Here is a 23351-nt window from a genome sequence, read left to right on the forward strand (position 1 = left end):
AGCATCTTAATAATCATTATTTTATACTATGCATCTGGTAATTTGATTACTTCCATCTCAATCAGTTCTTTTTCTATGGACTTCTCTTGTTGATTCATATGGTTTACATTCTTCTGTCTCACCATTTTTTCTGTGTGCAGTTTGTAAGCTTATTAGGGTTGTGGGTCTGAGGTTGCTTTATGGACCGCAGCTCCTCCTCCAGGTCTTTATCTCTCAGCCTCTGCTGGTTGCTTGTATTTTAATTCTCCTTAATAAGTTGAGCCACTTAAAAGTCTTAATTTCCCTGCTATTTGTTTGCTGAGCTCAGCAGGGAGCTTCTGTGTTTAGGATGGGGGAAGTGGGCATATCTTGTTTTTTGGCCCCCATTGAAACTCTGTCCAGCAATGCTGTGGGTGTGACCTCTGAGAATAAGGTGTGGTCTGCCCAGTTATTCTCTGGGGGTGGGGCATGTTTTCCATATCAGAAGGGGGAGGTGTAGCTCAGGTCTCCCTGGAAACCGGAGTCACTGCCCCTCCCCTTTACTTCCTCTTTCTGAATGGCCTTTTGTGCTGATTGGAGCTGGAGAGCTTTTTAGAGGTGGGTCAGCTGGTTCCATGCTAGGCTTGTGCTGGATGGAGGGAGCAACCCTTCCCCTAGCTATGGCTGCCTCAGCACTGGAGAATGACTCAGCTCAGGTATTATTCTCCCTGTCACCGTCTGTGTCCTTGTGCCTTCATCTTCCCAGTCTCCTCATGTGAGACCAGTCCTCTCAGCCTTTCTTGCCCTTGGAGCCCCAGGCTAGTGGCTGTGAGTGATATTTTCTGTGCTGGCCCCTTAAGGCTGCAACTTCTTTGCCAGCCGTTTCCTACAGACAGAAATCCTGCTCTTCTCCCCACTAAACACTTCAGGCCATCTCCTCCAGTCTCTGGATTTCTATGCTCGGGCTCTCGTCCTAGGACTGAGGACCCCCGCCTCTCAGGGTCTCTCTCCCCACAATGAGAATCCCTCTGGACCCTCAGCTGCCCCTTTCTCCTGGGAGTGGGGGAGCCCTCACCACTTCCCTGCACTTCCTACCAGGCTCGGTGTGTTTCTTCGGTGCTCCTTGGTTTTCGAGTCCTGTTCTTTTAGTCCAGAGTTGGTTTTTCACGGTCATTGTTTTTAAATTAATTTTTAATCCAGTTTGGTCTTGTGAGGTGGCAGTTTGTATGTCTGTCTATTCCGCTGCCATCTTGGAATCTGCTGGAAATGTTAGGTCTTGCTAAGAGCAGCTAGTTAATATCAAGTCTAGGCAAAAAGTCTGCCTTTTGAAGGGATGGACAATGTCAGTTTGTGAATATGAGATGTCAGCAAGCCTAGAGTGAGGTTCTATGGCAAATGACTTTACTGGTCTGTTTGGTGAGAAGGATGCTTCACTTGTGTATTTATGCCCCTCTGCTCACCCTGTATTTACATCCACATTCTGTATAAATGTCTTTGCATATATGTGTATACTTAATTTGTATTTTTATTACTCTCGGGTGTGTGTGTGTACACACACATCCCCATGCCCCTTCATGCTCATAGATGGGCTACTGAAAATGGACTTTCTGACATTAAAATTGCAACTAAACCACAGAACAACTGTCAATCAGAACTGCCTGAATGGAAGTCCTACAACTAGAGATTTAAAGAGGAAACCACATCGATGCTGGTAGAAGGAGTGGAGACAAGGAATGGGCTGGTCCCACATCCATGTGTGGTGGATAAAAATTGGGAGGCATAGCTCAGCTGTAGAGGTACCCCTGAGGAATGGGGGGGTCTCAGCGCCACACCAGGCTACTCAGCCCAGGGTTCCAGTGCCAGGAGGAGAAGTCCCCATAACTTCTGATATAAAAACCAGCAGGTGGCTGCTGGAGTCCCAGGCAGTTCCTCTTAAAGGGCTCACACATGGACTTCCTCTGACTCCCTCCCTCTGAATTCTGTTGTTGGGATAGCAGCTCAAAAGGTACCAGAGACCTATAAGGAAGTACTGAATTGTCTGGCATCAGGACAAGAGCTATGGGGCAACTTTCTGCCAAACGGAAGTGCTGACGGAGGCCATTGTTCATTTTCTGAGCCTCCCTTCACTACAGAGCCGGCAGATGGGCACTATATTTGAGCCTCCATCAGCCTGGCTCACAATGTGTACCCTGGTGATTCCCTGAGACCTTTCCCATCTAACTTGCAGGCCCACCCAAGCTGTTTCCATTGGCTTTTCCATATGAATGGCCTATCTTGGCTCACCCTTCAGACTTTCCTAAAATCTTTTAAACAAGTAGCATCTGGCCTTAACATGCCCTGTACCTCTTGCTAAGTGGCCCAAGGTCTGGCATTAGCAGCAGCCGGCCTTGGATCACAGCTTGGCCTCTCCTAGGCACCTCCAAGTCCAGCACAAGTAACAGCCATCTTCAAATCGCTTTGTTCATGCCAGGTGGCCCTGGGAAGAACACAGGCAGTGGCTGACCTTGGCCTACCCATCTCGGGAGGCCCAGAGCCAGTGCACCCAGTGGACAGCTTCATACCATATTGAAGCACCACCCAACCACCTCCACAGTGACACACTCAAGGGGTGGGCTCACTAGGCACCAGAGTCCCACTGAAGTAAATCCTGCTCTGTGGGGTACGCCCCTGCACTGCTGATCCTCCAGGTGGTTGATGGTTGTGGCCAGTTCTTGCAGCTGATCAGTTGGCCTGGGGTAAATCCATCCCACTGATGTGCCGACAGCAGTCAAGGCTCAATTACAAAATGAAGGTGTACACATCCTACATGGGGGGTGGGGTGCACCTGGCATACCCAGCTTGGGTGATCAGGGAGGCTGTGCAACTGGAACCTTCAGAGAACATCTACTACATAGGCCATTCTACTAAGCCCAGGAGACGTAGCAGCTCTACCTAATTCATAGATACAAACACAGGGAGGCTGCCAAAATAAGGAGACAAAGAAACATGTGCCAAATGAAGGAAAAGAACCAAACTCCAGAAAAAGAACTAAACAAAAAGGAGACAAGCAGTCCACTAGATGTAGAGTTCAAAACACTGGTTATAAGGATGCTCAGTGAACTCAATGAGAACCTCAGCAATGTAAAAGAGGACACAAACCATAAAAAAGAACTAGTCAGAAATGAAGGATACACTAACTGAAATGAAGAATAATGTATAGGAAATCAGTAGTAGAATAGATGAAGCCAAGAATCAAATCAGCGATTTGGAAGATAAGGAAGCAAAAAACACCCAATTAGAACAGCAAAAAGAAAAAAGAATTGAAAACAATAAAGATGATTTAAGGGACAACTTTAAGTGCACCAACATTTGTATCACAGGGTGCTGGAAGGAGAAGAGAGAGAGAGAGAGCAAGAAATGGAAAATCTAGTTGAAAAAATAATGCCAGAAAACTTCCTTAACCTGGTGAAGAAAATAGGCATACAAGTCCAGGAAGCACAGACAGTCCCAAACAAGATGAAGCCAAAGAGGCCCACACCAAGGCATATCATAATTGAAATGTAAAGGTTAAAGACAAAGAGAGAATCTTAAAAATAGCCAGAGAAAAGCAGTTCATTATCTACAAGAGACCTCCCATAGGACAGTCGACTTATTTCTCAACAGAAAGTTTGCAGGCCAGAAGGGATTGGCAAGAAATATTCAAAGTGATGAAAATCAGGGCCCTTCAATCAAGATTACTCTACCCATCAAAGCTGTCATTTAGAATCAATGGATATATAAAGAGCTTCCCAGACCAAAAAAAAAAGGTAAGGGAGTTCAGCACCATCAAACGAGTACTACATAAAATGTTAAAGGGTCTTTAATTAAGAAGAAGAAGAAAAAAGGTAAAAAACGTGAACACTAAAATAGCAATTAATACATATATATTGGCCCTGGCCAGTTGACTCAGTGGTAGAGCGTCGGCCTGGCGTGCAGGAGTCCTGGGTTCGATTCCCGGCCAGGGCACACAGGAGAAGCGCCCATCTGTTTTTCCACCTCTCCCCCTCTTCTTCCTCTCTGTCTCTCTCTTCCCCTCCTGCAGCCAAGGCTCCATTGGAGCAAAGTTGGCCTGGGCACTGAAGGATGGCTCTATGGCCTCTGCCTCAGGTGCTAGAATGGCTCTGGTTGCAACAGAGCATCACCCCCTGGTGGGCGGAGCATTGCCCCCTGGTGGGCATGCCGGGTGGATCCTGGTCGGGCGCATGCGGGAGCCTGTCTGACTGCCTCCCCGTTTCCAACTTCAGAAAAATACAAAAAAACCTTCAAAAACATATGTATCAGTGATTGAATCTAGAAAACAAAATAAATGAACAAGGAGAACAGAAACGGACTCATAGATACAGAGAACATTTTGACAGTTGCCAGATGGGAGAGGTCTGGGGAAATGGGTGGAAAAGATGAACGGGCTTAGATGTACATATTGATTGTTACAGAATAGTCACGGGGATACACAGTGCAGCATAGAGAATATAGTCAATAATATTGTAATAACTATATATGGTGTCCGATGGGTATGGGATGTATTGAGATGATCACTTGGTAAATTATATAATGCCTAATCGCTGGGATGTACACCTGAAACTAATATAATATTTTATGTCAATGGTAATTGAAAAATAAAAAACGATTTACATAAAGAAAAACAAAAAACAAAACAAAAAGAAAATGGGTTTCCTGTTGGACTTCCCATTTTAGGCCATTTAAGTCGTTGAAGGTGATGCTGGCTTGTGTTGGGTGTGGGGAGTTTTAAATGAACATATGTGTGATAGTGGAAGATGACATGTGAAAAGAATGACATTTCAGACTAAGTAATGTTTAACAAATGTAGGCATCTGGGTAACTAAGATGACTTTGGAAGGGGTTCTTTTGTAGAGAGATTATTTTATTTTATTTTTATAGAGAAAGAAAGAGACAAGAAGGGAGAGAAACAAGAAGCATCAACTCAAGGTTGCGGCACTTTAGATGTTCATTGATTGCTTTCCCATATGTGCCTTGGCTGGAGGGCTCCAGCTGAGCCAGTGCCTTGCTCAAGCCAGCGAACTTGAGGTCATGTCTATGATCCCACGCTCAAGCTGGCAACCTTGGGGTTTTGAACTTGAGTCCTCCATATTCCAGGTTGATGCTCTATCCATTGCGCCACCACCTGGTCAGATTGTAGAGAGATTATTGAGAACATCACTCTTTTGGCCCTCAAATATTTATATGTCTAAGTATTGCTTGGGAAAGACGGAGAGGGTGGGAGATGTGTTTAGAATTCTAAGAAGTGACCTCAGCTCTGTGAAGCACCAGGACGACGACTGTGTGTGCTATAGGCTGATTCCCCTCTTTCACCCTTGGTTTGGTGCCTCCTGACTGTTCTGTGTCCTCTCTCCCATCTGGTCTGTCCTCCACAGTGTGACCTGTTCAAACATGCACACTGGACTGTGCCGCTCCCCCACTCATTGTCCCTCTCAGCGCAAAGCTCCAGCTTCTGTGTGGCCGCTCTGCCCGAGCAACATCAATGCTGGCCATTGTGCTGGTTTATTGTTCAGTAATGAGCAAAACATGATTTGGCAAACTATGACTCAGGAGTTCCAGGGAAAATTTAAGTCTTCTGAACTTTAATTTCATCATTTATAAAATGAAAATGGTACCAAGTTCCTGGGGTTGTATTGTTAATGCCTTCCTCCCTTCCATTATTCTGACTTCCTCTCCCGCCCCCTCATGGTCCTTGTTTCATTCCATCCTTCGCTGCAAGCTTTCAGTACTTTATGTGCACTGGGCGGCCTTAGCCCTTCCTCGGTCCCTACAGTTGGCATGCCCAGCTGGCAAGAATAAGCCACTGGGTGAACACATCTTGGGCTCTGTTGTCCTCAGATACTCAAATCAGGGAACAGGTGGTCTATAGGTCATGGTGCTTTTTCCCCCAAGAATTACCAATGACACCCATTCCACAGAGACTGTTTTGTGCCATCACTGTAACCCAATGGGATCCTACATGCCTAGCACTCTGTTTACCATGACAAAGATCTTGGGACCAGCTGCATTCTGGGAGTCAGAGCACAATGTGGGCCTGGAGCCAAGCTTTGTTCCCCTTCTTGCCCCAGACTGTGGTGTGCCTACCACTGCAGTTAGTGCTGTTGGTCCTATCTTTATGCCTTCTGTCTCACTCGATTTGAGGTGCAGGAGGGCCCCTGGGGAGAGCGCCATATGGGCCAGTGTACTCAGGAGACTTTGGCACTGGTCACCAGGCCACCTGAAGATGTTTCCATAATGTCATATTCTCTAAGCCTCAGTTTCTTTAACTATAAGAGGGAAGTTATTTTCTTGGTCTGGATGATTCGTATACTTTTGGTGGGAACAAAAGTAATTAGTGTGGATAAAAACACATTAGGAGTGACAAGTTGCTATGCAATGTAAAAATAATAACTAACTTTTGTCATACTAATCACATGTGCCAGGCACTGTTCTCAGCTGTTGACATAGTAATTTAATTTAATGCTCACAACCATCCTATGAGAGAGATAACATTACTCTCTCCATTTTACTGATAAGCAAACTGAGGCACAGAGAGGTTAAGTAACTTGTGGAAGGTCACACAGCCATCAAGGACACAGCCAGGGTTTTGAACCAGGCAACAAGGTGCCAGAGTCTATGCTGTCCACTGCTATACTGTCCTGCTTCTGTGAGGTGTCAGCAATTTCTATTGTTTCTATTCCTGTTGCATAGCCGGAAGGGGAACACTGTCCCTGGTTTGGGGAACACATCGATCAGGGCCTCCTTTTGTCACTGTTTGGGAAGAACTGATGGGCATACATTATGTCACAGCCAGCTGTCCATGGTCCACCGGCATGCAGAGACATGGACAACTGAGCTAATGAAAGCTTACCTATTGTGCACTGAGTAGCTAGGATCGGTGATTGGATCTCACTTGGAGGAATATGCCGGCATTCAGTTTCAATTAGTTTGCTTTCTGGGCTGACTCTGGGATGTAAGTGCTGATGTGCCTGAAACACCAACAGGCGAGATGCTGGAGGGTTTGGGGAGCTGCTGAGGCTGTGGTTCCTGTGTGCAAGCTGATGTGTTGGCACAATTCACAGCAATGCCAGCTGCTCTGCTAAACAGAGGAACAGAGACGCTGTGCCGCTTCTACGCGGTCAAGCAAACCCTTCCCAGGGGTCATCAGAATTTTCGCACTGGGGTGACCCCTGAGCCCCGAGTCAGCATCTCAGATGCATCCAGAGATGACCTCAAAACCTAGGGATGTCCTCCAAACACAGTTCCTGCTGAGCCCATGAGACACGCGTGTTTGCTGTTCTGTTTTCTCTTTTCCCAGGCCGCCAGGAGTGCTCGCCACCTGCAGAGCCTTTTCAGAGGAGGAGGCTGGCATGAAAACCTGGCTACATGAGAAGTGAAGCAGGGCCCAGATCAGATTCCTTTCCCCTGCTGCAGGTACTTCTTTCCAGGCCCAGGGAGGGCCGTGTGGTGAGGATCCCCACCACTCTGAGTCCAGGGCTGCACGGTGTGGCCTGGACCCTGGAGGCCAGGCCCCTTGGTTGAGAGTCCTCTTCTCAGGAGCACGGCAGCCTCGGCTCTGACCACTGTGGACCACCTAGGCATTGCGCTGACCCCGGTGAAAGGGACCTCAGGGTTCTTTGGGACTCAGTTCAGAGCTGGCACCAAACTGCTCAATAGGTTGACCAGGTCGTGTGGCCCTGGGGTCACTGGCTGTCGGGGGGAGCTTCCAGCCATGGACAGTTTGGAGGCCCCGGGCCCTCACGGGGATGCTGCGTGTGGTGAAGGAGCAAGGGGCACCTGGACAAGGGCCTCTCTGGCCCCAGAGGAGGTGAGTGGCCCCGAGGCCTGCTCAGCCCCTGCCATCTCGCAGGGGGCCTTCATCTCCAACTTCAGCTTCATCCAGCTCTCGCTCAGCTCTGCCGGTGAGCGCGGAGAGGCAGAAGGATGCCCACCGTCCCGAGAAGCCGAGGACATGGAAGCTAAGCCTGCTGGCTTGGACAGGCCCTGAGAGGACCCTAGACTTTTCTCTGCCCCCTTCAGTGTCAAGGCTGCTCAAGGCCCTGCAGACTCTGCCCAGATCGCAGAGCGCAGCCTCGGGCTGGAGCATGAGCCGCTTCCTGTACTGGACACAGATGCTGCCTCCTCCTGCCCCCTGGACCCTGCAGGGTTTGAGGGAGCTGCTCTCCACTGGGACCTGGTGCTTAGCAAGTGCGAACCCCTGCTGTTGGAATGTCAGCTCAGCAACCACAGGCTGCTGGAGGTAAGTGTCTCCCCAGCCTCTGGGCCCTTGTGAGTGTCACAGGCTCAGATTAGATCTGGGCAGAGGGTAGGAAATGAGAGGTTCAGGGGTTGACCGACTCCCCCCCAGAAGCTGCAGCAGCTCCTTGGTGGTGGGCTGCAGACACACGCTTTGCACTTTCGTTTCTTTTCTTCCTGTTTGAACACAAAGCTGGTCTTGGTTCATCTGCTGTGTCATGTAAGTGCTCAGATGTGCTCTGTGTTGGGCTGTGGGCTCCCCTGCTGTTCCTGACACATGGTTAATGCAGCCCAGCTCTGCTCTGAAACAGGAAATGGGCCAGGGAGCAGGGGACAGGCTGGCAGCTGTGGGGGCCCAGAAGGACAAAGCAGTGATGCCCGTGTAGGGCGTGATCCTCCTGTAGTGGGAACTGCCTGACAGAGTTTGCTTCTGTTCATTAAACCTCTCAGGCCCTTGGCTTCCTTTTTTAAAGATGGTAACACTGCCTAGGATTGTTCTGTGGCTCAGATGAGAACGTAAGTGCTTTGGGAATTAGGATAGACTGCATACTTGTGAGTGTGAGCATCATGATAGTGTAACGCCACTGGTTCTGTCCACCCATTCTGAGAGCCAGTCCAACTGCCAGCAGCCAGGATGTTTTCACCCAGATGTTCCCAGAGAAACCTAGGCAGAGGTGCTCTGTGGCTGACCCACTCGGCTGTGTGGCTCATCCTAGTGAGGGGCCGTGTTTTCCTTCTGGGTGTGTTTTGTGTATGCATACATGTGTGTATATGTGTGCATGTGTACATACGTCTACGTGAGCAGAGAAGTAGGGCAGCGACTCATCAGGCACTTGGTAGAGTTATCTGACACTGTGAAGGTCACATTTATTCCCAGCAATCGCATCTCATTTACTTTCAATTCTTCACACATGGCCTGATGTTCTGGCCCTCAGGAACCTCAGCCCAGCCATTGATTTATAACCCAGGGAGACAGCAAAGCCAGGCCAGATGGGAAAGTCTCTATCCCCAAGTAATGTGTGGAATCCTTGAGTTAGGTAAGTCTAAACCAGACTCCATTGTTTTCCCCACCAAACCTGTAAATATTTGTTGATTTGAAGTAATGGAATCCATCCCTCCAGCTCCTTAGAGAAACTGCAGCTATCTTCAACCCTCCCCACTTGTGTCCATCTCCAAGCCCTCATCATTCTTTAGCCAACCTATCTCCCATGGCTGTGCCCCGGCTCCGGCCCTGGTGCACGTCCTTCTATCTTTCACCTGGGTTTGCAAGAGATTCTTGACATATGTACCTTTCTCCAGGTCATCCTCTGTGTATGCAGTGGAGTTATCTTCCCAGAGAGAGGTGCGATAGTGTGATTCCTTGGCTTAAAACCTTTGGTGGCTCATTGCTCCTTGGGATAGTATCCAAGTTGTTTATCTTGATCATCTACTTTCCCAGCTGGCCCCGGTGCCTTCTTCCTGTGCACAGCCATCTGGTGCTGCTTCCTGTTCCTGAAGATCCCAGGGACAGCTGTTCCTCAGGCCTTTGCTCACAGTTTTCCCTTTGCCTGGAATTTCCTTCCTGCACTTTCCCACCTGCCAAGCTCCCATTTATCCCTTCTGGTGTGGCTCCAAAGCCACTTCCTTGTGAGACATTTCCTCCCCCGCCAGACCAATTGAATCCCTCCTTCCATTTTGTTCCCAAAACACTTCTGACACGCCCATGATAGCACTCACCAAAGCCAATAATAATTGGTTCGTGGGTCCAATTTCTGCACTTGACCAGAGCTCCATAATTATAGGTCACTTCTCTTAGACATTATTGGATGTTTGTTGCCTAGTATATTTCCTGGTGCTCCGCAGGTACCAGTGAAGTAACTAATCTGGATAATTGACAGATTTTTTTTTTTTTTTTTTTTTTTAAATAAATTTTTATTTTAATGGAGTGACATCAATAAATCAGGGTACATACATTCAATGAAAACATTTCCAGGTTATCTTGTCATTTAGTTCTGTTGCATACCCATCACCCGAAAAGAGATCATCCTCCGCCACCCTCCATCCAGTTCTCTCTGTACCCCTCCCCCTCCCCCTCTCCCTCCTTCCCTCCCCCCACCCCCCATAGCCACCACACTCCTGTCCATGCCTCCTAGTCTTGCTTTTATGTCCCCCCAATGTATGGAATCCTGCAGTTCCTGTTTTTTTCTGATTCGCTTATTTTACCCCGCACAATGCTACCAAGAGTCCACCATTCCGCTATAAGTGATCCGATGTCACCATTTCTCCTAGCTGAATAATATACCATGGTGTATATGTGCCCCATCTTCTTCATCCAGTCCTCTATTTTTTTTTTACAGTGATTAAAAGCCTTTAAGCAAACACTTGGCCCATACAGCAAGAATCCCTAAAAGAGTAGTGTCCTAAACATGTTCCCCAAGTCCAAGATGGCCCCATCCCCATGCCAAATCCCTGAAAAATGCAACCCAACCACAGTTCAGTCTGTTAGGAGCTGTCACAGGGAGCAGGAGTCCAGGAAAGTTCCCCACAGGAAAAGTCCGCATGGCACTGGAATTGTTGTCACCATTCTATACTTTGCAGCTCATGTCCAAGTCCCAATGACCGCTGCTTCTAGCTGGTAATGATTCAGGTAGACTGGAAAAAGCCATTTGCAGCATGCGTGGATATGGAGCTTCTGTTCTCCTCTGCCTGGAGAGATGAGACCTGGTTGCTTTTCCCTGGAGCTCTGTGACTGTGGCCTGGTAAAGAGAACCTTGGGATACACTAAGCTGGGTGGCAAAGGTAAATTCATAGTACAAGTTGGCAAAAGGAGGAAAGAGAGCTCTAAATTAGGAGTAGGTCCCATCCTGAAATATGAGTGGGGCATTGAGGTAGGAGGGATAAAGGAAACACTATATATTAAGCAAAGCAGCAGAAAATAGGACTATCAACACCCACAACAGAGATCTTTGAGGGAAGAATAAAAAACCTGACTATTCAGGCAAAATATAGTTAAGTGGCCCTTGTGTGAATGAGATCAGTTTACCTGCTTCTTGGAAGAAATACCCTAGGCTCGTCCACAGTATCGTAGATGGGGCCCATGGCCCTGGGCACTTTCAGCCTTCAGTGGCAAACCCCAGCTTTCTGGGCAAGGTTAGGTCATAGGTGGCTGGAGCAGGGCTGGAAGAGACTGAACCCTCCCTTAGAGGAGCGAGGGGGAAGCCTACCTTCCAGTGTCCCTGTTTCCTCACAGCAGAGGCGTGTAAGCCTGGCAGGCTTTAGCTCAATGACCTTCCTTTCCACTATTGAAGCAGGACCCAGATGGCATCCTATGAGACCCCTTTGGGGTGTTGGAGCCTTTAAGGGTGTATCCTAAAAGCTGGTAGTTCCCCTGATCTCTATTGGGCTTTTTCTGCCTCTAGGTATCTTAAAAGCCATTCTCAGAAGATCTCGCTGAGGGGTTTGAGGATCCCCATCTGCCTATATAAATCTTTTCCATATATCTGGAGCTATTTGGAAAAAAGACAGAACAGTGTTATTAGCTAGATCTAATAAAGAAGGTAGTAGTTTGCAGGCAAAAAATATTTGGTGTCTCCTGTTCAAAAGAAATGTAAATTTTTTTTTTTTAAGTAAAAAGCATGATATGGTAGACCCGTCGGAGTCATTGGCCTGGTGTGCAGGATTCCCGGGTTCGATTCCTGGCCAGAGCACACAGGAGAAGCGCCCATCTACCTCTCCACTCCTCCCCCTCTCCTTCCTCTTCATCTCTCTCCTCCTGCCCACAGCCAAGGCTCCACTGGAGCAAATCCACCCTGGGCACTAAGGATGGCCCCATGACCCCCGCCCCAGTCACCAGAATGACTCCGGTCCTAACAGAGCAACACCCCAGATGGGCAGAGCATTCCCCCCCAGTAGGCATGCCAGGTGGATCCCAGTCAGGCGCATGCAGGAGTCTGTCTGACTGCCTCCCCATCCCCATCCTCAGAAATATACAAAAAATAAATAAATAAAAGAAAAAATACTCAAAAAAAAAAAAAAAAAAAAAAAGAAAAAAAGAAAAAGGTGGGGGGCATTCCCTTGTGCTTAAGCTCCAGGGAGCATAGAGTGAGCTTGAGTATGTCCTATGAAACATGGAGCTCTATGTTGACATATAAGTCTTTGAAGAAGGAGGAACTGCTGAGATAGTTTATCAGCTTTTGTCCCTAAGACAGCAGTCTTTATAGTGGGAACACCATATGTAAATATTTGCTGTCTGTCTATAGATTAAGGGGGGAATATGGCAAATGCTGAAAAGCCATGATCTTTGTGCCCCTCCCCTCCCCCAACCCCCTCCCTCTCCTCCCCCCACCCTGTAACCCCAACACTGTTGTTCATGTCTCTGAGTCTCATCTTTATGTCCCACCTATGTATGGAAACGTATAGTTCTTAGTTTTTTCTGATTTACTTCTTTCACTCAGTATAATGTTATCAAGGCCCATCCATGTTGTTGTAAAAGATCCTATGTCATCATTTCTTATGGCTGAGTAGTATTCCATAGTATATATATACCAAAGCTTTTTAATCCACTCGTCCTCTGATGGACACTTGGGCTGTTTCCAAATCTTTGCTATTGTGAACAATGCTGCCATAAACATGGGGGTGCATTTCTTCTTTTCAAACAGTGCTATGGTGTTCTTGGGGTATATTCCTAACAGTGGTATAGCTGGGTCAAAAGGCAGTTTGATTTTTAATTTCTTGAGGAATCTCCATACTGTTTTCCACAGTGGCTGCACCAGTCTGCATTCCCACCAGCAGTGCAGGAGGGTTCCCTTTTCTCCACATCCTCGCCAGCACTTATTCTGTGTTGTTTTGTTGATGAGCGCCATTCTGACTGGTGTGAGGTGATATCTCATTGTGGTTTTAATTTGCATTTCTCTAATCATTAGTGATGTTGAACATTTTTTCATATGCCTATTGGCCATCTGTGTGTCCTCTTTGGAGAAGTGTCTATTCATTTCTTTTGCCCATTTTTGGATTGGATTGTTTGTCTTCCTGGTATTAAGTTTTACAAGTTCTTTATAAATTTTGGTTATTAACCCCTTATCAGACGCTATGTCAAATATATTCTCCCATTGTGTAGTTTGTCTTTTTATTCTGTTCTTATTGTCTTTAGCTGTGCAGAAGCTTTTTAGTTTGATAAAGTCCCAGTTGTTTATCCTGTCTTTTATTTCACTTGCCTGTGGAGACAAATCAGCAAATATATTGCTGCGAGAGATGTCAGAGAGCTTACTGCCTATGTTTTCTTCTAAGATGCTTATGGTTTCACGGCTTACATTCAAGTCTTTTATCCATTTTGAGTTTATTTTTGTGAGTGGTGTAAGTTGGTGGTCTAGTTTCATTTTTTTGCAGGTAGCTGTCCAGTTTTCCCAACACCATTTGTTGAAGAGGCTGTCTTTACTCCATTGTATTGTCTTACCTCCTTTGTCAAATATCAGTTGTCCATAGAGCTGTGGGTTTATTTCTGAGTTCTCTGTTCTGTTCCATTGATCTATATGCCTGTTCTTATGACAGTACCATGCTGTTTTGAGTACAATGGCCTTATAATATAACTTGATACCTGGAAGTGTGATACCTCCCGCTTTTTTCTTCCTTTTCAGGATTGCTGAGGCTATTCGTGTTCTTTTTTGGTTCCATATAAATTTTTGGAATATGTGTTCTATGTCTTTGAAGTAAGTCATTGGTATTTTCATTGGTATTGCATTGAATTTATAAATTGCTTTGGGTAATATAGACATTTTAATGATGTTTATTCTTCCTAACCATGAGCACGGTATATGCCTCCACTTATTCATATCTTCCCTGATTTCTTTTATCAATGTTTTATAATTTTCTGAGTACAAGTCTTTAATCTCCTTGGTTAGATTTATTCCTAGGTACTTTATTTTTTTGGTTGCATTGGTAAAGGGGATTGATTCCCTGATTTCTCTTTCTGACAGTTCATTATTAGTGTATAAAAATGCCTCTGATTTCTGAGTATTGATTTTATATCCTGCCACCTTGCCAAATTCTTTTATCAGGTCTAGTAGTTTTTTGACTGAGACTTTAGGGTTTTCTATATACAATATCATGTCATCTGCAAATAATGATAGTTTTACTTCTTCTTTTCCAATTTGGATGCCTTTTATTTCTTTTTCTTGTCTGATTGCTGTGGCGAGGACTTCCAGAACTATGTTGAATAAGAGTGGTGAAAGGGGGCACCCCTGCCTTGTTCCTGATCTTAAGGGGATTGCTTTTAATTTTTGCCCATTGAGTATGATGTTGGCTGTGGGTTTGTCATAGATGGCCTTTATCATGTTGAGGTATGTTCCCTGTATTCCCACTTTGCTGAGAGTTTTGATCATGAATGGGTGCTGGACTTTATCAAATGCTTTTTCTGCATCTATTGAAATTATCATGTGGTTTTTCTCCTTTCTTTTGTTTATGTGATGAATCACGTTGATTGATTTGCGAATGTTGTACCAGCCTTGCCTCCCAAGAATAAATCCTACTTGATCATGGTGTATGATTTTTTCCATATATTGCTGGATCTGGTTTGCTAATATTTTATTGAGGATTTTTGCATCTAAGTTCATCAGGGATATTGGCCTATAATTTTCTTTCTTTGTGTTGTCTTTGCCTGGTTTTGGAATCAGAATTATGCTCGCCTCATAAAAGGAGTTTGGAAGTCTTCCTTCTTCTTGAATTTTTTGAAATAGTTTGAGAAGGATAGGAGTTAGTTCTTCTTTGAATATTTGGTAGAATTCACTTGTGAAGCCATCAGGCCCAGGACTTTTCTTTTTTGGGAGTTTTTTGATTACTGTTTTGATCTCATTTGTTGTAATTGGTCTGTTTAGGTTTTCTGATTCTTCCAGATTGATTTTTCGAAGATTATATGATTCAAGGAATTTGTCCATTTCATCTAGGTTGTCTAGTTTTTTGGCGTACAGTTCTTCATAGTATTTTCTTACAATATTTTGTATTTCTGTTGTGTCAGTTGTTATTTCTCCACTCTCGTTTCTAATTTTATTTATTTGAGTCCTCTCTCTTTTTTTCTTGGTGAGTCTTGTTAAAGGTTCATCAATCTTGTTTACCTTTTCAAAGAACCAGCTCCTGGTTTCATTGATCCTCTGTATTGTTTCTTTAGCCTCTATGTCATTTATTTCTGCTCTGATCTTTATTATTTCCTTCCTTCTACTAGCTCTGGGCTTTACTTGCTGTTCTTTTTCTAGTTCTTTTAGATGCAGGGTTAAGTTGTTTATTTGAGCTTTTTCTAGCTTCTTGAGGTATGCCTGTAATGCTATAAACTTCCCTCTCAGGACTGCTTTTGCTGTGTCCCATAAATTTTGAGTTGATGTATGCTCATTATCGTTTGTTTCTAGGAATTTTTTAATTTCTTCTTTGATGTCCATGTTAACCCATTCGTTGTTTAATAACGTACTATTTAGTTTCCAAGTGTTTGAATGTTTTTCAATTTTTCTATTGTGGTTGATTTCTAGTTTAATGCCATTGTGATCAGAGAAAGTGCTCGATATGATTTCAATCTTCTTAAATTTGTTGAGCCCGCTTTTGTGCCCTAACATGTGGTCTATTCTAGAGAATGTACCATGAGCGCTTGAAAAGAATGTATATTCTGCTGTTTTAGGGTGAAAGGTTCTGAAGATATCTATTAAATCGAGTTGATCTAGTATGTCCTTTAAGTCTGCTGTTTCTTTGTTAATTTTCTTTCTTGAGGATCTATCTAATGATGCTAATGGGGTATTGAAATCTCCTACTATTATAGTATTGCTGTTGATCTCGCCCTTTAAGTCTATCAAAGTCTGCTTTATATATTTAGGTGCTCCTGTATTAGGTGCGTAGATATTTATAATGGTTATATCTTCCTTTTGGATTGCTCCCTTTATCATTATGTAGTGACCTTCTTTATCTCTAACTATGGTCTTTGTTCTAAAGTCCATTTTGTCTGATATAAGTATTGCTACCCCAGCTTTTTTTTCATTTCCATTTGCATGAAATATTTTTTTCCATCCTTTTATCTTCAGTCTGTGTGCATCTTTTGATTTAAGGTGTGTCTCTTGTAGACAGCATATGCATGGGTCCTGTTTTCTTATCCATGCAGCTACCCTATGTCTCTTGATCGGATCATTTAATCCATTAACATTTAAGGTTATTACTGATATGTAATTGTTTATTGCCATTTTTTTTTCTTTAATACTGTTTTTCTCTTTTGCTATATTCTTTTTTTCCTTTGATCTGTTTACAACAGGTCCCTTAGCATTTCTTGCAGCCTTGGTTTGGTTGCAGTGAAATCCTTGAGTTTTTTTTTGTCTGTAAAGCTTTTTATTTCTCCTTCAATTTTAAATGATAGCCTTGCTGGATAAAGTAGTCTTGGTTGTAGGTTCTTGTTCTGCATTACTTTGAATATTTCTTGCCATTCCCTTCTGGCCTCAAGTGTTTCTGTTGAGAAGTCAGAAGTCATCCTTATGGGGGCTCCTTTGTAGGTGATAGTCTTTTTTTCTCTAGCAGCTTTTAATATTTTCTCTTTATCATTTAGCTTTGGTAATTTAATTATGATGTGTCTTGGTGTTAGTTTCTTTGGGTTTCTCCTTAATGGAGTTCTCTGTGCTTCCTGAACATGTGAAATGTTTTCCTGCCTTAATTGGGGGAAGTTTTCCGCTATAATATGTTTGAACAAAGTCTCTATCCCTTTCTCTTCTTCTTCAGGAACCCCTATGATGCGGATGTTATTTCTCTTCATGTTGTCACAGAGCTCTCTTAGAGTTTCCTCAGACTTTTTGAGTCTCTTTTCTTTTTTCTGCTCTGCTTCCATGGCTTTATTTATTGTGTCCTCTAACTCACTGATTCGATTCTCTGCTTCATCCATCCTGCTTTTAATTCCTTCCATTGTATTCTTTATTTCAGATATTGTATTTGTCATTTCTGTCTGATTCTTTTTTATTATTTCAATGTCCTTTTTTATATTTGTTATCTCTTTATTTAGGTTTTCGTAATGGCCATCTATGGTGGTTCTAATATCTTTGAGCATCCTAACAATCGTTATTTTAAACTCTGCATCTGGTAATTTGGTTATATCTGATTCACTTAGGTCCTTTTCTGGGGATTTCTCTTGGTTTATTTGTGTTGTATTTCTCTGCCTCCGCATTTTCTCTTCACGGGAGTGGCTGTGATCACGTGCTTGGGTGCGCAAGGGTTGGTGGCCTTGGCCTTTGCCCCGCCCCCGTGTGTGACGTTATGCTTGTTCCTGAGGGCACTGGCGAGCACCTTTGTTCAGCTGCGGGTCTCCGCCTGTTTCTGAGCTTTCGCCCTGCCTTTGCACAATGATCCCACTCAAGGAACAGCTGCTAGTCTTGGCTCTACCACCAGGCAAGGCTGCGTGCCCAAGCTCAGCTCCGTAGCGGAACTCCGCTTCTTCTGGGTTTTTGGCTCCACCCCCGCGGGAGGAGCCGGCTACCAAGTCAGACCGCAAGCCTGGGTTGCACGGGCGGGGCAGGGCTGTGCTCCTCTACCTTTGCTCCGGGGCTGGTTTCTACCCTTTCTAGGTTTCCCGCCCTTCTCCCGGAGGCTGGATTACAGGCTGCTGGCAGCTGAGCTTGGCCGCTTTTGCACGCCCCCTTCTCCCTAGCTGGGCAAGATTGAGCTCACACCTGAGCCCACTGGTGGCCAGCCGGCTTCCAACCCTGCCAGCAGAACCGTGCTTTTGTCTCCCGCTGCCGCCTGCTCTCAGGTGCGCCCTCAGCCGCGTGGGTGGTGGCATTGCAGCTCGGACCCTAAGACTCACTACAGTAGACCCGAAAGCTCCCTCCTTCTATGCTACTCTGCTCTGAATGCTGCAGGGGAGCTTGTTTGGCTGCTCTCCTGCTTCCCTTTGCTGGTATTGCTGTTTCCGGGGGAAATCTTCACTTCAGCTTTGGGGAGTGACTCATCCCAGGGGTTAGGGTGGCTATCTCCCAAAATGTTTCTCCCTATGCCTCCTAGATTGCACTCTCTTCCTGTTACTGTGGTTCTCTCCCCTCTCCTTCCGTCCCCAGGAGCCCCGGGTTAGTGTTTGTGAGAGAGATGTTCTGCGCGGTCCCTTTAAGAAGGATCCTGGGTCTGAGAAATCAGACTCTCTCTCAAATAGTATCCTGACTTGTTTCCAGCTAAATACTGTCCTTACGCTTCTTCTGGGCTCTGGGGCCACAGGCTAGGGCTTTGTTCCTGGGGCTCAGGACCCTTTCCCCTCTGCTAAACTCCCTTCCCGCCACGCAAGCCTCTCCCTGCTGCCGTTAGCTCCGAGGAGCTGGGCAGCCCTCTCCGCGTTTCCGCTTTTCCTACCAGTCTCTGTGTGGCTTCTTCAGCATTCCTTGGTTGAAGAGTCCTTTTAGTTTAGTCCAAAGTTGGTTTTTCCAGCTGATAGTTCATAAAATTAGTTTTTAATCCACTTTGGTTCTGGGAGGTAGATGCTGGTACGTCCGCCTACTCCAGCGCCATCTTGTCTCTTCCAGATTTTTTTTTTTGCTTGACTATCTACTCTAGGGCGTAAGAAGAGAATCCGAGAGGCAGGCACACAAAGGACAAAGGCACTAAAAGCGTCTGGTCACAGTTGTAACATGGGAGGGAGGCTGTTTCCTCATCACAACAATTCTCTGACACCGGCTGAGTGTCTTATGATTTAATTCAATTCTGACACTCTTTACCTGGAGATAGCATCAGGTCCCATCAGGTAAGGTCCCAAAAGGCTGCACACCAGTGCACACGCAGACTCAGAATGTCAAATGATAAAATTGGGATGCAATTTATCTGTAGTTTAAGTATCTTTGTGATATTCTAATACCTGGACAAGGGCAAACGTGATACCGTTTTCAGTTATTTGATGTCTGTTGTTTGGAGGAGGAATTAAGTTTATTTAGTGTGGTAAGGGTGATGGAAGGAACTCTGTCCAGAGTGTAGACCTTACAGGAGCAAGAGGCCCCAATAGCTGAGTTGCCCATAGTGAAGGGTTGCTTGGGGAAGCCCTGCTTTTTCTATTTGATCTGCACAGAGGACCCAGTTTGCCTACTGGGGCTATGGGGAGGCCTTCAAGATTGGGGGAGGGGTTGGCTAAAGACTTGAAAAAGATCCTTTGAAAAATTGGGATTGTAGTGTTTTGGAGCACTTTCGATATTATATTCTGGTTCCTTAGGATATTAGGTTATTACTTAACTCCCTCTCCTTTCTCCTTAAGTAAAAATGCAAATCTCAGGGATTTGAGTTTTGACTTCTTTTAAAATAGTTGATCCTTAGTATTCATGGTTTCTATATTTGTGCATTTGCTTCCTTGATAAAATTTATTTGTGACCCCGAAGTTAGTGCTCGAAATGTTTTTCTGGTCATTTGTGAACATGCGCAGAAGGGCTAAAATTTTGTATGTTCCTGGCAGAGGTTGTACAAGGTGATGTTCTGCCTGCTGGATCCAGCTCTCCTGTAAACAAGTGTCCTTTTTGTGGTCTGTTTAGTACCACGTTTAAAAATTTTTTTGTGTATGTTTTGTTGGTGATTTCACTGCTTAAAATGGTCCCCAAGTGCAGGGCTGCTGTGCTGTCTGTGCTCCTAAGTGCAAAACAGCTGCGATGTTCCCTCTGGAGAAACGAAAGCTTGGCCCAGGTGTGAGCTGCCGTGCTATTAGCCATGAGTTCAGTGTTAATGAATCAGCTTTATTTTAAAATTGATTTTTAGAGAAAGAAGAAGGAAAAGAGACAGAGATGGGGAAGGGGATGGGAAGAGAGAGAGATAGAGAAAAAGAGAAACATCAACTTGTTGTTCCACTTATTCATGCATTCATGGTTGATTCTTGTCTGTCCCTGATCGAGGACAGTGCTTTAACCACCTGAGCTACCTGGCCATGGCCAATGAGTCAGCTACGTATATATATTCAATAAACATCTTTAAACTAAAACATACATAAAACACAGTCATATATTGATCAGTTGACAAGAGTGTTGTGACTAGAGGCTCCCAGGAGCCTAACCCTGCGTTTCCGTCTGCTGGAAGAATGGTTCAGTACTTGCTACCCAAGGGTTCACGGTGACTTTGTAGAGCATGACTACCATGAGCGAGAATTGACTGTATGTGTATTTAATGCTGTTGAAAAATGGCCACTCAGGGACATTGGGAAGGGCTGTAAAAAGGCAATAAGAGGAAATAGTAACTGGATGTGCAGAGTAGGGAAGTGGGCAGAGCCCTGCACACCTCTGGTTGTGGCAGTTGGAGGAAAAGGAGATGAACCGCCTGCTTATGTGGGCTGTGCCACTGGGTAAACCATGCCCATTAGTCACTGTGCTTCCACAGCGGACTTTCCCACATATCCCAGGGCCTCCGTTCAGGGTCCTACAGGGATGGCTGGATGAGAGGGGGAAGGTGAGGTCGGCAGTGGCTGCAATGAAGTTTTCTCTGACCTTCTTTCCTGTGGTTCTTCTGCACCCACTCTAGTGCATGTTTAATGAGGCCTTCATTTGGATTGGTGATGATAATGCAGCCTTTCCTCTATCACTAGTATCTAGGGCTAAGCTACTGGTAAAATTTACACTTGTCATGTTCACTTCAAGGATAAAGGGGTTAACGAGCTCATTCATTTCTTTGTTCATTCAGAAAGCATTTGCTGAGGACTACTGGCGCAGCTCCATTGTGCCTGGCTTTGAAGATTGTGTTAGTTAGAATGGGTTAGTAACAGCAACACAGTATCAGAGGCTTAGCATCACAAAATCATGCTTCTTGCTTATGCTGCATGTTCCACTGAGGCAATTGGGGGCTATGCTCCATCGAGTCACTCAGGACCCCAGGCTGCACACTCTGGTCATAGGGCCCCTCAATCACTGAGTCAAGGCAGAGAACACTGAGGGACCCTACAAGAGCAGTTAAATGCTTTGATGCAGAGGTGACCTTTGTCCTTTCCACTCACGCTCATTAACTATACCAGACTGGGGAAGGAGGTACAACCCCCCCCCCCCCCCCGTGTGTCCAGGGCAGCAGAGAACCAAATTGCAGTGAGTGTTGCCATTTCTACACACACACAGAGTATTCTCACCCTCCAGATGCTCGGGTGAATGGAGCGTGCAGACAAAATAAAACTACACGACACAAATCGAGTTAAAATGGAAATGGGAGCTGTAGTACCACGTGATAAGTACCAAGATAATCTCTTTCAACTCCATTCTTCCAGTGGCTCAGACCAAAAACCTGGCATCACCTTGACTCTCTTTCACTCCCACTGGTGATCTCTTAGCAGATCCTATTGGTTTTATCTCCAACTAGCCATCTTTGAATATATACAGAAACAGATCACCTCTCACCATCTTCCTTGCCCCTGCCATGATCCACGCTACCGCCATGTCCTTCCTGGGTCATTTCCTCAGTCTCTTCCCCCTCCCTCTGCCCTTGCCCACTGCAGTCAGAAGGCTGTTTTTCAAACAATAATCAGAGCATATGCTCTCTGGCCCCCTTGTGCCCAACAGCTCCTGTGACCCTCCGAGTGAAATCAGAAATTTTAAAGGGTCTTCATGTCTCTTCATAATGCATTTCTCACCCCTCTGACCTCCCCTCTCACAACTGCCCCTTTAATCACTCCTCCTGGGACACAGGGGCCCTTGAGCTGTAATTTGCAATGCCAGGATCACTCTGCCCGCTGCCTTTGCTCTGGTTTTTCTCTCTGTTGGAATGTTTTTCTCCCAGAGATCCTCGGGTTACTTCCTTACTGCTTTTAAATCTTTGCTCAGATGTCACCTTCTCAATGACACCTTATTTAAAACCATAGCCCCACTGGCTACCAGTATTCTTGATCCCCTTACTTGGGTCTACTTTTTTCTTCTTTTATAGTACAAATCACTTTTTTTCTCTTTTTCGAGAGAGAGAGAGAGACAGACAGACAGACAGGAAGGGAGAGAGATGAAAAGCATCAATTCATACTTGCTGCATTTTAGTTGTGATTGCTTTCTCATATGTGCCTTGACTGGGGGGCTTCAGCTGAGCCAGTGACCCCTTGCTCAAGCCAGTGATCTTGGGCTCAAGCCAGAGACAATGGGGTCATGTCTATGATCCCATGCTCAAGCCAGATGAGCCTACACTCAAGTTGGTGACCTCAGGGTTTTGAACCTGGGTCCTCAGTGTCCCAGGTCAAAGCCCTATCCACTGTGCCACTACCTGGTCAGGCTAGCACGAATCACTTTTTAAGGCTCCATAACACCTCCTAATTATCTTTATTTTTATCTTCCTTCAAATAATGGAAGTCTTGAGGGCTAAGAATTTTGGGCTATATTTCAGCACCTCAAACAGTGCCTGACACTTAGGAGGCACTCAGTAAATATTTGTTACACAGAGCATATGAATAGAAGCAAGTACAGGACACAGTGGCAGTAAAGAGGAAGGATATTTACCACAGGCTGGAGGGGCTGACACCTGAGCTAGGTATTGAAGGAAATGCAGGTGTATGCCAGGCAAAGGATGGGAACCAGCTCCAACCCATTCATTTATTGGCCAATAATTCATTTCCAAAAATATCCCTGGGCCTCCTGGTTGAGAAGAAAGATAATTACAAGTTAATTATTGGTGATTCTCTGACAAATGATGGATTGTTGAATCTATAGTGGGTTAAATGAGGTAATTCCCTTTTCTCTAATGGAAGGTCTGTGAGCCTTAAGACTTCCCGCCAGGGATTGTGAAGTCCTTCCTGTCACCCTTCCCCAGCCTGCAGAACAGCCTGCTGAGCTGAAGTTCATGTTGCTTTTCCTGGTTTCACTTCCAGTGTGGTGTGTTCACCTTCATAATTTTAATCTGATTTTTTAAAACAGACTATTTGATCAGGTCAGGGAATTTGCTATCCTTTTTATTATGCATTTTTCGTGTAGATAAGGGTACAGTGTGATGTTTTTGTTTTAAGTAACATTTTAACTGTGGATTTTATGCTCAAATCACACTTTTTCTTTATATAGCTTTTTTGGTGTGTAAGAAAGTAATTCATCTGGCATTAGAAAATGTACATTTGTGGTTCCATTTTTAAATAAGAATAAAGAAATTCAGGTGTGAAATGGTTTCTAAATGCTCTTAACTTTACTAAAATAAGTTTGCTTGAATGCTATTTTAATTTGGTTTTCATTTTT

At 45.1% G+C, this 23351-nt stretch overlaps 1 protein-coding gene across 1 annotated transcript in view; it reads left to right on the forward strand.

Moving 5' to 3' along the window:
- Positions 1 to 638: 638 nt before the first annotated feature.
- The window catches only part of DISC1 (DISC1 scaffold protein), a 440648-nt gene continuing 417935 nt past the window's right edge, over positions 639 to 23351 (forward strand). The window contains 3 exon segments of the mRNA XM_066360151.1: positions 639 to 733; positions 7376 to 7497; positions 7500 to 8233. Of these exon segments, the coding sequence (XP_066216248.1) occupies positions 639 to 733; positions 7376 to 7497; positions 7500 to 8233 (951 nt within the window).

Source organism: Saccopteryx leptura, chromosome 1, assembly GCF_036850995.1.
Source record: "Saccopteryx leptura isolate mSacLep1 chromosome 1, mSacLep1_pri_phased_curated, whole genome shotgun sequence".
Lineage (NCBI taxonomy): Eukaryota > Metazoa > Chordata > Mammalia > Chiroptera > Emballonuridae > Saccopteryx > Saccopteryx leptura.